We start from the raw sequence: 14,365 nt of genomic DNA on the forward strand, positions 1-14,365 counted from the left end.
GCTTTTATGGAACCCTGTAATTTCCCAGCATACCATGCACCACAGTTTATAATCACATATTCTGCTTGATGGTTTGTTGAAACCCCACCTTCCTCAATACACTGTAAGTACCACAAGGTGGAACCTTGTCCGATGTACTCCCAGTGTGTCTCTTGTGCCTAGCACTATATCTGGCTCCCCATGGGAGAACAATACACATTTGGTGAATAAATGAACAAACAATATTTTTCTTAATGACTTAAGAAATTCTATATTACATCGTATCTTTGCCATAGCTATGATTTCCCTCCTACTGAGATTTTATTTTAATTTTTCAAATCTATTAACACCTTCTGGTGTTATACGTTTTAATTAGTATATACTATATACATTTTAATTAGTAAATTAATATCTATTTAATATTATATATAATAATATATATAAATATATATACTATACAAATACTATATACGTTTTAATTAGTAAAAACGTATATAGTAAATCTGGTTTATATCAGATGGTATAGTATCATAAAACTAAGATTAGTCAGATTTGGCCAGTTCAATTAGTCCCTAGCAAAATGCTATGTTTTTTCCTGCATAAATATGACTTCTTCCAGGATATCACAGAAATACTGCTTTAACTGGCCTGAAATCTGTTTGGTGCCATAGGCAAAACTAGTAGTCTCCTGCCCCAGAACACAGACTGCACCATTCAGACATCCTAGTCACTCACAAAACTAGAGGTGGCAATCACAGGACTTGCTGGCTTCATCCCCTTCTTAGGAAACTGCTTGAATCCACAGGACCTGTTAACTAAAGCTGCCATGTTTCATGCTCTAGTCCCAATGCCATCACCACAGCTGTAGAGGGTGAGTACACCTGACTCAGTGTCTGACTGAAACGCAAAAGGACAAGGTGGTCCAATCAGATTCTCTCCCCTGAAAACCAAAACCAGGAAACCCGAAGAAAAAGACCTCATCAATGGGGGAACTGAAGCTAAAAGGATGCATAAGGTAGAGGAAGGTTGTATGTGATATTTCTAAGTTGTGAAGAGCAAAAAGTGTAAGAAAAATGATGACAATTAAGCAGAAGCTATGGAGGAAGAAAGGACACAGAGCAAAGCTGGTAATGAAAAGAGAAAAGCAGAACAGAAAGAAGCAGGAACCCAAAGAACACTAAGAACTGCTGTCAGTTGCTGACTGCTTTCCAATCCCAGTCCTCAAGAGTATGTGGACAAAACAGCTTCTCTGTCTATCCTATTACTGCCATCATCACAGTAACTCTAACGTCCAGGTAGATGACCACTGATTCTTGCCTCTAATACCTATTTCAGTATCCCACTCCCCAAACCATGAGCCCTGCTAGAGGAAAGCCATAATGGTTGCACTAACTGATGCCACCCCCAGTGTATGGCTCCCACCCTTTCTGCCATTCCCTGAAGTGGCTGTCCTAGACTTTCCCATTTTCCTCAAAGCTCATCCAGTACCCCTTTCTCAGTAGATTCCTTTGAGAAAATGAGACTATTAGGGGCCTTCAACATCCAGATCCCGATTATCTAAAGCTGTAACAATATTCTAAAACTAAAGGCAGTTTCACAGATACATAAACCTTCCTTCCTTTCATGCCCCATCCCTCATTTTCTCTAGTTGTTGACATAGACAGATTATAGGTGATCTTCCCTCCTATTTTCCAAACAGTTTAGTATTAACACATTATTGCTGTTTGATTTAACTTTCAATTTCCAGTTAAAGTTTCATTTTACACAGGGAAATACATGACCTACGGTCAACCTACCACCTCTCCCAACTACCCTCTACTGCCAGTATATGGGCAGGTTGCAATCATGGCAGGACATGGACACCTTGCTATCAAGAGGAAATTAAAAATCAAACCTGTGATAGTTTTGTCTAAATCTTTTGGGTTTAATACTTAAAAATATATACTTTATATTATTATTATTATATAATATATGTAATTATTATATTATATTACAGGTCTGTGAGGTGATAGAGAAGTCAAAGACAGACTTGCTAAGACAAGGTGACTACTAAGTCCTGTAGCACATTTTTCAGAGAGAAGAAAAGAACCAGTAGTTGCCTAATCAAACCTTACCTTGCTGAGGACAATTATTCATCTAATCTTTTTCCTGAAATCTCAATTAGATAAAAAATTTTCACTTTCTGGACTATGATAGGTGCTATTTAGAGGTTCCCTCACATCATCCTGAAGAGGATGCAATGGAATCAATTCACAAGCTCTCGGTCCTTTAGGATAAAGTACACAAAATAAAAATATTACAGGTATTGAAATAATGCTCATTTTAAAATCTAGTTTGGAAGTATGATATTTTTAAAGATTTAAAACACCCTGACCTAATTTTTTTTTCTACCAACTTCTATATTATAAACCAAAACTCAAATTTTGGACTTTTGTAACTAATTGCCTGAATATGAGATAAGCAAGAAGAAAGAGAAAGTTGTATTTTTTGAAAGGAAAAAATATTTAGAGGAAGATTAAAAATAGTATGATCTTTCCCAAAAAAAAGTTTCGTAAACTTTAACTAAAGTATATGATACACAGATATATAACTTTCATAATAATGTACTTGAAAAGTTGTTTTATAAAAGTATTTGTAATAATATTCTAAAATTAAAGGTAGTATCAGAGATATTTCAATTAAATACAAAGTTAAATGTTACAAAATCAAGACTTCTCCTAGGTTCATTTTTTGATTAAGCAAAGTAATCAATACTCCAACACAACAATTAATGAAAAGAGATTTTGGGGAGTGGCAGCCAAGATGGCCGAATAGGAACAGCTCCGGTCTACAGCTCCCAGCGTGAGCGACGCAGAAGACAGGTGATTTCTGCATTTCCATCTGAGGTACCGGGTTCATCTCACTAGCGAGTGCCAGACAGTGGGCGCAGGACAGTGGGTGCAGCGCACCGTGAGCGAGCCAAAGCAGGGCGAGGCATTGCCTCACTCGGGAAGCGCAAGGGGTCAGGGAGTTCCCTTTCCTAGTCAAAGAAAGGGGTGACAGATGGCACCTGGAAAATCGGGTCCCTCCCACCCTAATACTGCGCTTTTCCGACAGGCTTAAAAAACAGCGCACCAGGAGATTATATCCCGCACCTGGCTCAGAGGGTCCTACGCCCATGGAGTCTCGCTGATTGCTAGCACAGCAGCCTGAGATCAAACTGCAAGGTGGCAGCGAGGCTGGGAGAGGGGCGCCCGCCATTGCTCAGGCTTGCTTAGGTAAACAAAGCATCCGGGAAGCTCGAACTGGGTGTAGCCCACCACAGCTCAAGGAGGCCTGCCTGCCTCTGTAGGCTCCACCTCTGGGGGCAGTGCACAGACAAACAAAAAGACAGCAGTAACCTCTGCAGACTTAAATGTCTCTGTCTGACAGCTTTGAAGAGAGCAGTGGTTCTCCCAGCACGCAGCCGGAGATTTGAGAACGGGCAGACTGCCTCCTCAAGTGGGTCCCTGACCCCTGACCCCCGAGCAGCCTAACTGGGAGGCACCCCCCAGTAGGGGCAGACTGACACCTCACACAGCTGGGTACTCCTCTGAGACAAAACTTCCAGAGGAACAATCAGAAAGCAGCATTCACGGTTCATGAAAATCCGCTGTTCTGCAGCCACTGCTGCTGATACCCAGGCAAACAGGGTCTGGAGTGGACCTCTAGCTGACTCCAGACCCTGGAGTCCAGGACCTACAGCTGAGGGTCCTGTCTGTTAGAAGGAAAACTAACAAACAGAAAGGACATCCACACCAAAAACCCATCTGTACATCACCATCATCAAAGACCAAAAGTAGATAAAACCACAAAGATGGGGAAAAAACAGAGCAGAAAAACTGGAAACTCTAAAAAGCAGAGCGCCTCTCCTCCTCCAAAGGAACGCAGCTCCTCACCAGCAACAGAACAAAGCTGGACGGAGAATGACTTTGATGAGTTCAGAGAAGAAGGCTTCAGACGATCAAACTACTCTGAGCTACAGGAGGAAATTCAAACCAAAGGCAAATAAGTTAAAAACTTTGAAAAAAATTTAGACGAATGTATAACTAGAATAACCAATACAGAGAAGTGCTTAAAGGAGCTGATGGAGCTGAAAGCCAAGGCTCGAGAACTACGTGAAGAATGCAGAAGCCTCAGGAGCCGATGCGATCAATCGGAAGAAAGGGTATCAGTGATGGAAGATGAAATGAATGAAATGAAGCGAGAAGGGAAGTTTAGAGAAAAAAGAATAAAAAGAAACGAACAAAGCCTCCAAGAAATATGGGACTACGTGAAAAGACCAAATCTGCGTCTGATTGGTGTACCTGAAAGTGACGGGGAGAATGGAACCAAGTTGGAAAACACTCTGCAGGATATTATCCAGGAGAACTTCCCCAATCTAGCAAGGCAGGCCAACATTCAGATTCAGGAAATACAGAGAATGCCACAAAGATACTCCTCGAGAAGAGCAACTCCAAGACACATAATTGTCAGATTCACTAAAGTTGAAATGAAGGAAAAAATGTTAAGGGCAGCCAGAGAGAAAGGTCGGGTTACCCACAAAGAGAAGCCCATCAGACTAAAAGCGGATCTCTCGGCAGAAACTTCACAAGCCAGAAGAGAGTGGGGGCCAATATTCAACATTCTTAAAGAAAAGAATTTTCAACCCAGAATTTCATATCCAGCCAAATTAAGCTTCATAAGTGAAGAAGAAATAAAATACTTTACAGACAAGCAAATGCTGAGAGATTTTCTCACCACCAGGTCTGCCCTAAAAGAGCTCCTGAAGGAAGCACTAAACATGGAAAGGAACAACTGGTACCAGCCACTGCAAAATCATGCCAAATTGTAAAGACCATCGAGGCTAGGAAGAAACTGCATCAACTAACGAGCAAAATAACCAGCTAACATCATAATGACAGGACCAAATTCACACATAACAATATTAACTTTAAATGTAAATGGACTAAATGCTCCAATTAAAAGACACAGACTGGCAAATTGGATAAAGACTCAAGACCCATCAGTGTGCTGTATTCAGGAAACCCATCTCACGTGCAGAGACACACATAGGCTCAAAATAAAAGGATGGAGGAAGATCTACCAAACAAATGGAAAACAAAAAAAGGCAGGGGTTGCAATCCTAGTCTCTGATAAAGCAGACTTTAAACCAACAAAGATCAAAGGAGACAAAGAAGGCCATTACATAATGGTAAAGGGATCAATTCAACAAGAAGAGCTAACTATCCTAAATATATATGCACCCAATACAGGAGCACCCAGATTCATAAAGCAAGTCCTGAGTGACCTACAAAGAGACTTAGACTCCCACACAATAATAATGGGAGACTTTAACACCCCACTGTCAACATTAGACAGATCAATGAGACAGAAAGTTAACAAGGATATCCAGGAATTGAACTCAGCTCTGCACCCAGCAGACCTAACAGACATCTACAGAACTCTCCACCCCAAATCAACAGAATATACATTTTTTTCAGCACCACACCACACCTATTCCAAAATTGACCACATAGTTGGAAGTAAAGCTCTCCTCAGCAAATGTAAAAGAACAGAAATTATAACAAACTGTCTCTCAGACCACAGTGCAATCAAACTAGAACTCAGGATTCAGAAACTCACTCAAAACCGCTCAACTACATGGAAACTGAACAACCTGCTCCTGAATGACTACTGGGTACATAACGAAATGAAGGCAGAAATAAAGATGTTCTTTGAAACCAACGAGAACAAAGACACAACATACCAGAATCTCTGGGACACATTCAAAGCAGTGTGTAGAGGGAAATTTATAGCACTAAATGCCCGCAAGAGAAAGCAGGAAAGATCCAAAATTGACACCCCAACATCACATTTAAAAGAACTAGAAAAGCAAGAGCAAACACATTCAAAAGCTAGCAGAAGGCAAGAAATAACTAAAATCAGAGCAGAACTGAAGGAAATAGAGACACAAAAAACCCTTCAAAAAATTAATGAATCCACGAGCTGGTTTATGGAAAGGATCAACAAAATTGATAGACAGCTAGCAAGACTAATAAAGAAGAAAAGAGAGAAGAATCAAATAGACGCAATAAAAAATGATAAAGGGGATATCACCACCGATCCCACAGAAATACAAACTACCATCAGAGAATACTACAAACACCTCTATGCAAATAAACTAGAAAATCTAGAAGAAATGGATAAATTCCTTCACACATACACCCCCCCAAGACTAAACCAGGAAGAAGTTGAATCTCTGAATAGACCAATAACAGGCTCTGAAATTGTGGCAATAATCAATAGCTTACCAACCAAAAAGAGTCCAGGACCAGATGGATTCACAGCCGAATTCTACCAGAGGTACAAGGAGGACCTGGTACCATTCCTTCTGAAACTATTCCAATCAATAGAAAAAGAGGGAATCCTCCCTAACTCATTTTATGAGGCCAGCATCATCCTGATACCAAAGCCGGGCAGAGACACAACAAAAAAAGAGAATTTTAGACAATATCCTTGATGAACATTGATGCAAAAATCCTCAATAAAATACTGGCAAACCGAATCCAGCAGCACATCAAAAAGCTTATCCACCATGATCAAGTGGGCTTCATCCCTGGGATGCAAGGCTGGTTCAATATACGCAAATTCAATAAATGTAATCCAGCATATAAACAGAACCAAAGACAAAAACCACATGATTATCTCAATAGATACAGAAAAGGCCTTTGACAAAATTCAACAACCCTTCATGCTAAAAACTCTCAATAAATTAGGTATTGATGGGACGTATCTCAAAATAAGAAGAGCTATCTATGACAAACCCACAGCCAATATCATACTGAATGGGCAAAAACTGGAAGCATTCCCTTTGAAAACTGGCACAAGACAGGGATGCCCTCTCTCACCACTCCTATTCAACATAGTGTTGGAAGTTCTGGCCAGGGCAATCAGGCAGGAGAAGGAAATAAAGGGTATTCAATTAGGAAAAGAGGAAGTCAAATTGTCCCTGTTTGCAGATGACATGATTGTATATCTAGAAAACCCCATTGTCTCAGCCCAAAATCTCCTTAAGCTGATAAGCAACTTCAGCAAAGTCTCAGGATACAAAATCAATGGACAAAAATCACAAGCATTCTTATACACCAATAACAGACAAACAGAGAGCCAAATCATGAGTGAACTCCCATTCACAATTGCTTCAAAGAGAATAAAATACCTAGGAATCCAACTTACAAGGGATGTGAAGGACCTCTTCAAGGAGAACTACAAACCACTGCTCAATGAAATAAAAGAGGATACAAAGAAATGGAAGAACATTCCATGCTCATGGGTAGGAAGAATCAATATTGTGAAAATGGCCATACTGCCCAAGGTAATTTATAGATTCAATGCCATCCCCATCAAGCTACCAATGACTTTCTTCACAGAATTGGAAAAAACTACTTTAAAGTTCATATGGAACCAAAAAAGAGCCCGCATCGCCAAGTCAATCCTAAGCCAAAAGAACAAAGCTGGAGGCATCACGCTACCTGACTTCAAACTATACTACAAGGCTACAGTAACCAAAACAGCATGGTACTGGTACCAAAACAGAGATATAGATCAATGGAACAGAACAGAGCCCTCAGAAATAACACCGCTTATCTACAACTATCTGATCTTTGACAAACCTGAGAAAAACAAGCAATGGGGAAAGGATTCCCTATTTAATAAATGGTGCTGGGAAAACTGGCTAGCCATATGTAGAAAGCTGAAACTGGATCCCTTCCTTACACCTTATACAAAAATTAATTCAAGATGGATTAAAGACTTAAACGTTAGACCTAAAACCATAAAAACCCTAGAAGAAAACCTAGGCATTACCATTCAGGACATAGGTATGGGCAAAGACTTCATGTCTAAAACACCAAAAGCAATGGCAACAAAAGCCAAAATTCACAAATGGGATCTAATTCAACTAAAGAGCTTCTGCACAGCAAAAGAAACTACCATCAGAGTGAACGGGCAACCTACAAAATGGGAGAAAATTTTCGCAACCTACTCATCCGACAAAGGGCTAATCTCTAGAATCTACAATGAACTCAAACAAATTTACAAGAAAAAAACAAACAACCCCATCGAAAAGTGGGCAAAGGAAATGAACAGAAACTTCTCAAAAGAAGACATTTATGCAACCAAAAAACGCATGAAAAAATGCTCATCATCACTGGCCATCAGAGAAATGCAAATCAAAACCACAGTGGGATACCATCTCACACCAGCTAGAATGGCAATCATTAAAAAGTCAGGAAACAACAGGTGCTGGAGAGGATGTGGAGAAATAGGAACACTTTTACACTGTTGGTGGGACTGTCAACTAGTTCAACAGTTGTGGAAGTCAGTGTGGCGATTCCTCAGGGATCTAGAACTAGAAAATACCATTTGACCCAGCCGTCCCATTACTGGGTATATACCCAAAGGATTATAAATCATGCTGCTATAAAGACACATGCACACGTATGTTTATTGTGGCACTATTCACAATAGCAAAGACTTGGAACCAACCCAAATGTCCAACAGTGATAGACTGGATTAAGAAAATGTGGCACATATACACCATGGAATACTATGCAGCCATAAAAAATGATGAGTTCATGTCCTTTGTAGGGACATGGATGAAACTGGAAATCATCATTCTCAGTAAACTATCGCAAGGACAAAAAGCCAAACACCGCATATTCTCACTCATAGGTGGGAATTGAACAATGAGAACACATGGACACAGGAAGGGGAACATCACACTCTGGGGACTGCTGTGGGGTGCAGGGAGCGGGGAGGGATAGCATTACGAGATATACCTAATGCTAAATGACGAGTTAATGGGTGCAGCACACCAGCATGGCACATGTATACATATGTAACTAACCTGCACATTGTGCACATGTACCCTAAAACTTAAAGTATAATAATAATAAAATAAAAAAAGAAAAGAGATTTTGATTTTTTTTTTTTTTTTTGAGACGGACTCTCACTCTGTCGCCCAGGCTGGAGTGCAGTGGCGTGATCTTGGCTCACTGCAACCTCCACCTCCCAGGTTCAAGCAATTCTCCTGCTTCAGCCTCCTGAGTAGCTGGGACTACAGGCACGTGCCACCATGCACAGCTAATTTTTTGCATTTTTAGTAGAGATGGGGTTTCACCATGTTAGCCAAGATGGTCTCGATCTCCTGACCTCGTGATCCGCCCGCCGCGGCCTCCCAAAATGCTGGGATTACAGGCGTGAGCCACCGCGCCCAGCCAAGATTTTGATTTTTAAAAAAGGTTTAAAACTTACAAATGTACAAGTGCAAAATATACACATACATATACATGTGTGTGCATATGTGTGTGATGTATGTACCTTGACATTATTTCTCTTAATTCTCAATGGCTTATTTCCTCTAAGTAAAGAATGCAAATTTACTGATACATTCCCCCCACTGTGAAATGGCTATTTTGGGTCATGATAAAGTAATGCTAAGTCTTATGTAAAAGTTCTATGATAAACCTGCCAACTCTTAGGTTACACACAGTTCTAAGCAGAAGTCAGCTGAATTCTATCAGCACAAGCGAAGCCAGCAGGGCCAATTCAGGATGCTCTGCTTCCTCATGGAATTCATGCTTGGTCAGAGCATAACTTCTCAGCCCTAAAATCTACCTTTCATCTTAGTTCTGTTCAGTGCTCAAATTTTAAGGTAACAGAGTGGTAGATATATAAGTTTGGGTGTGGCAGGAGGAGAAAAATATTTGTAATTGCCATTAACTTTAAAAAATACATACCTGTAATCCACTAAAAGATGGAACAAAACAAACTCCTTCAGAATCCTCCAAACTTTTGGCCATTTTTTCAGTCTCAGCAGCATCTGTGAAAAGGTCTGCAAAAACAAACAAACAACAAAAAACCCTAAAACAAAATGAAGAGGTTAGAGAGGCACAAACAGAATTATGTTCCATGATAGTATTTACCTGTATCAACATTTATTATGAATATAATGTAAAAGATTGCCCACTTAAAAGGATCAGCACAAAGACCATTCTGTTCTGGTACTATCTGAATTCTCACCCTGCATAGGTTTCCAGGCCCATAGAAGGGAGACAGGAGGTAGAAGGCCCTCTTAGATAGGCTCTGTATGCAGCAGGCCTTACTTTTTTTTTTTTTTTTTTTTTTTGAGACAGAGTTTCACTCTTGTTGCCCAGGTTGGAGTGCAGTGGCGCAATCTCGGCTCACCGCAACCTCCACCTCCCAGGTTCAAGCAATTCTCCTGCCTCAGCCTCCCAAGTAGCTAGGATTACAAGCATGTGCCACCACGCCCAGGTAATTTTGTATTTTTAGTAGAGATGGGGTTTCTCCATGTTGGTCAGGCTGGTCTTGAACTCCTGACCTCAGGTGATCCGCCCGCCTCAGCCTCCCAAAGTGCTGGGAATACAGGCGTGAGCCGCTGCACCCAGCCACTTTTTCCTTTAAAGATATTTGGGCTGTTTAAAAAATCAATTCTATGTAGGATTTTTGGCATTAAAAAATTATTCTCTGAAAGATAAGAGCCATCCTAGGTTTCTGATGAAAGTATCATCTACCTGTAATATAATACCCAAGAAAATTAACTGAAATACTCCATCTAATAAGTTAAATAAGGGGCCAGTAACAGATATATTAAAAGTCAATTTTTAAAAAACAAGAAAACAAAAAAACCAAGACAATTAATTTAGTAAACTTTAACTGAAGTATATGATATACAGACCAGAAAAATGCACAAATCCTAAGTGTATATAGCTAGATGAGTTTTCACAGTGTGAATACACCCAAGTAACTGACACCCAGGTCAAGATACAAATTTCTTTGGTTAAACATCATACTCGTGAGATTCATTCACACTGTTACATGTAGTTAGTTGTACTCCATTCATTCTCACCTCTATATTGTATTCCATTATGTGACTATAGACAATTTATCAATCTATTCTATTAGTGATATACATCTGGGTAGTTCCTAGTGTTTGGCTAATAGAAACAGATCCCAATGAACATTCATGTACATTATTTTTGCTGGACATATGTATACACTTCTGTTTATTAACACAAAGGAATGGAATGGCCAGTTCTAAGGTCTTCACATTTAGAACCAGCTTTAACAGATAACTGCCAAATAGTTTTTCAAAGTGGCTCTACCAATTTAAGGCTCCTGCCAGCGGCACGAGAGTTCCAGTCACCTATCTTCCTGCCAATAATTGATATTGTCTATGATTTTCAGTTTAGCTGTTTTGGTAGTATTACATGGTGGTTTGATTTTGGATTTCCCTGCTGACTAATAAAGTTAAATGCCTTTTCACTGGCCATTTGGATATCCTTGTTTGTAAAGTGACTTCCGAATGAGTATGTAGGACTGAACAGCATAGATCAGAAGAAAAGACTCGGTCATAATAAACATTGCTGGCTTTAGAGAGCCTTAATTAAGTTGACTTTATATCATTTTATGATTTGTTATATAACTAAATTAATATACTTAAATTCACTAAAGACATTTAAGGAGCACTTATATTAAAACTCAAGTTAATGAGGATCACTCAATAATAACTACAAATTTTACTCAAAATGACAGTTATCAAATCCGTAAGTTTCATCCATCTGTTCAAAATGTCCAGATAATGCATCAAAATATCTCTACCACTTCAAAAACTAATGTTAAAAACACTGGTTTTAAGCCGAGTATGGTGGCGTACCTGTAATCCCAGCTACTCAGGAGGCAAATGCAGGAGGATCACTTGAGCCCAGGAGTTTGAATCCAGCCTGGACAACATAGCGAGACTCCTATCTCTTTAAAAAAACTGGTTTTAAAATCTATACTTTTTAACGAATCATGTCCAAATGTTCAATTTTTACAAGACAAGATGTAGGAAAACATACTAGACAGTTGGTTTGAGGAAAGTTTTTGGTAACAGACAAAGAAACAGAAAACAAAGAGAGATTATCTTATTCACATTCTTCACTGTTTCATCCCTTGCTTGAAGAATTTCTCTAAATAATCTTCCACTTAATCTGTTGTCAAATAAGCTAACTGATAAAAAGTCTTTCAGAGTAAGCACACTCCATTCTCTCTCTCCCACTGAATGCAACTAAGAATCTTGGAGGAATAAATGGAAAAGCCATCTGGGGACTCCCTGTTTTTATGTTTTCTCGGATATTCCTGGCCTAGACTCAGAGATAGCCTGAAACCCAAGGACTCAGATCTGTACACTGAGTGCAAATATGAAGAGCTTCAGTAGAAGCTCCTTTCTGGTCTCAACAGTAAGAGACAAGGGTCTCTACAGGACAGAGTGGAGAGATCCTCACTTTTTGTTTTCTTTAGATTTTTTTCATTCTCCCAGGCAATCCTATGGTAGCAGCAATGGCAGCCCAGTAGCACAGGCACATAAAACTGCAAGCTAAGAGTATGGGGGGAAATCCCTGTTGCTTGCTTCTTCCCGCGCCCCTGCTCCCCTTGGTCTTGCCTGCCCCTGGCAATCCTGTGGCTGCACTGACAGCAGACAGAGCAGCAGAGGCAACCAAAACTCAAAGACGAGAGGTTAAGAAAAAAAATCCCTTTTGCTTTCCCTCTTTTTTTTTTCTTTCTTTCTTTTTTTTTTTTTTTTTTTTTTTAGACGGAGTTTTGCTCTTGTTGCACAGGCTGGAGTGCAATGGTGTGTGATCTCGGCTCACCACAACCTCCACCTCCTGGGTTCAAGTGATTCTCCTGCCTCAGCCTCCAGAGTAGCTGGGATTACAGGTGCACACCACCATGCCCGGCTAATTTTGTATTTTTAGTAAAGACAGGGTTTCTCCATGTTGGTCAGGCTGGTCTCGAACTCCCAACCTCAGGTAATCTGCCCACCTCAGCCCCACAAAGTGCTGGGATTACAGGCGTGAGCCACCGCGCCCAGCCTTCTTTCTCTTTCCTTGTTTCCTTTCTTTCCCTTCTTTACTCCTCTCTCTCTGACCCCCCTCTTCTCCTTCTCTCATCCCTTTTGCCACTAGGCTAGGGAGGTAGAAGTAGTAGCAGGTGTTCAGTAGAGAAACTAAAGCACCAGCTTTCTAGCCAGAACACCAATATGGGGATCCCCTGAGAGTCAAAAGGTACCAGGGAGATTACTGAGAGAAAGGAGCTCAGGAAAAATTACCTTATAAAGGTTTTTATGAACTCCTAGTCTCACTCTTGAGCTGCACATGTAAAGATATGACCCTAAACAACAAGCCTAAGGCTTTGAGAACTAATCTCCAGGCAAACCACCACCCAGACTGACCACTGGGTGGCATAAATGAGGGTCAGATCCAAATAGCACTGCAAAAGCACTGAAAACTGAACTGACACTGGAACCACAGCCCAAAATGTGCATTTCTTTAATTATTGTATGTGAACAGCATTTCATTATAGTCATTTGATCGTAAAATACCTGTACTTCAGTCCTTTGCCCATTTTTGTCATGTTATTAATTTTTCTGACATATGCTACAAATTGTTTTTACCAATTTGTCTTTTAATTTTGCTTATGGCATATCTCTCCTTACCCATTAGTATTTTATATAGTTAAATCTATTATTCTTTTTCTTTATGGTTCCTGTCTTTAAGACCTAGCCTTTTACCATTTTGATATCATAAAAATACTTTATATTTTCTTTTAATAGACGTCATTTTATTTTAGTGTTTCATTTGAACAATCCATTTGCTCCCTACTAATCTGCAATCCTGTGGCATTCTTGAATTCTTTAGGTCTGGCTTGTGAAATCCATTTAAAAGACAACTTACCTAACTGCTGAGCCCATTTTATGGCAGTACCAGTGTCTCCTGCATTGCTTTCAGCTAAGCATACAACTTCTTGCCCAATCTTCCACCCAATTAATGGATAAAAGCCTTGCAAAGCAAACAATGAAAGTTAAGTCAAATATATGCATAATTCATTATAGAGACTTCTACAATGTAATGATTTGGTTATCTCAAAAAACTGCAAAGTGCCTCTGAAGTCAGACTGTGGACATTCAAACTCCAGCCCTCTTACATTTACTAGCTGTAGTCTTGCAAGTTTCTAACCTTTTAGCCTCAGTTTCCTTAACTACAAAATGGCCTACCTCAGAGAGCTATGAAATGAACAAATTGAATTAACACATAAAAAGAACTTAGCACAGTGCCTGGCACATAATATGAACAATAAATACTAATTTGTATTAGCTATAGGCATGTCTACATCTCTAGAAACATGGCAATAAATATTTTAATCGAGAAATAAAAGGGTACTATGAGATTGGTTTGCCAGAGAACTATGCTATTGTATTTATCTGTGGTTTTCAAACAAGGCTCCTAAATAGAAACAATCTAATAGAATTATCAACATTTTCTAA

The 14,365-nt window shown here is 39.7% G+C and overlaps 1 protein-coding gene across 1 annotated transcript in view; it reads right to left on the bottom strand.

Annotated features, from left to right (window-relative positions):
* The window catches only part of GK5 (glycerol kinase 5), a 74,193-nt gene that overhangs the window by 16,438 nt on the left and 43,390 nt on the right, over positions 1-14,365 (bottom strand). The window contains exons 11-12 of the mRNA XM_054480207.1: positions 13,776-13,880; positions 9,780-9,874 (exon numbers count right to left, since the gene is read on the bottom strand). Of these exons, the coding sequence (XP_054336182.1) occupies positions 9,780-9,874; positions 13,776-13,880 (200 nt within the window). The remainder of the gene's footprint in view (positions 1-9,779; positions 9,875-13,775; positions 13,881-14,365) is intronic.

The sequence above is a fragment of the Pongo pygmaeus genome, chromosome 2 (assembly GCF_028885625.2).
Source record: "Pongo pygmaeus isolate AG05252 chromosome 2, NHGRI_mPonPyg2-v2.0_pri, whole genome shotgun sequence".
Classification (NCBI taxonomy): domain Eukaryota; kingdom Metazoa; phylum Chordata; class Mammalia; order Primates; family Hominidae; genus Pongo; species Pongo pygmaeus.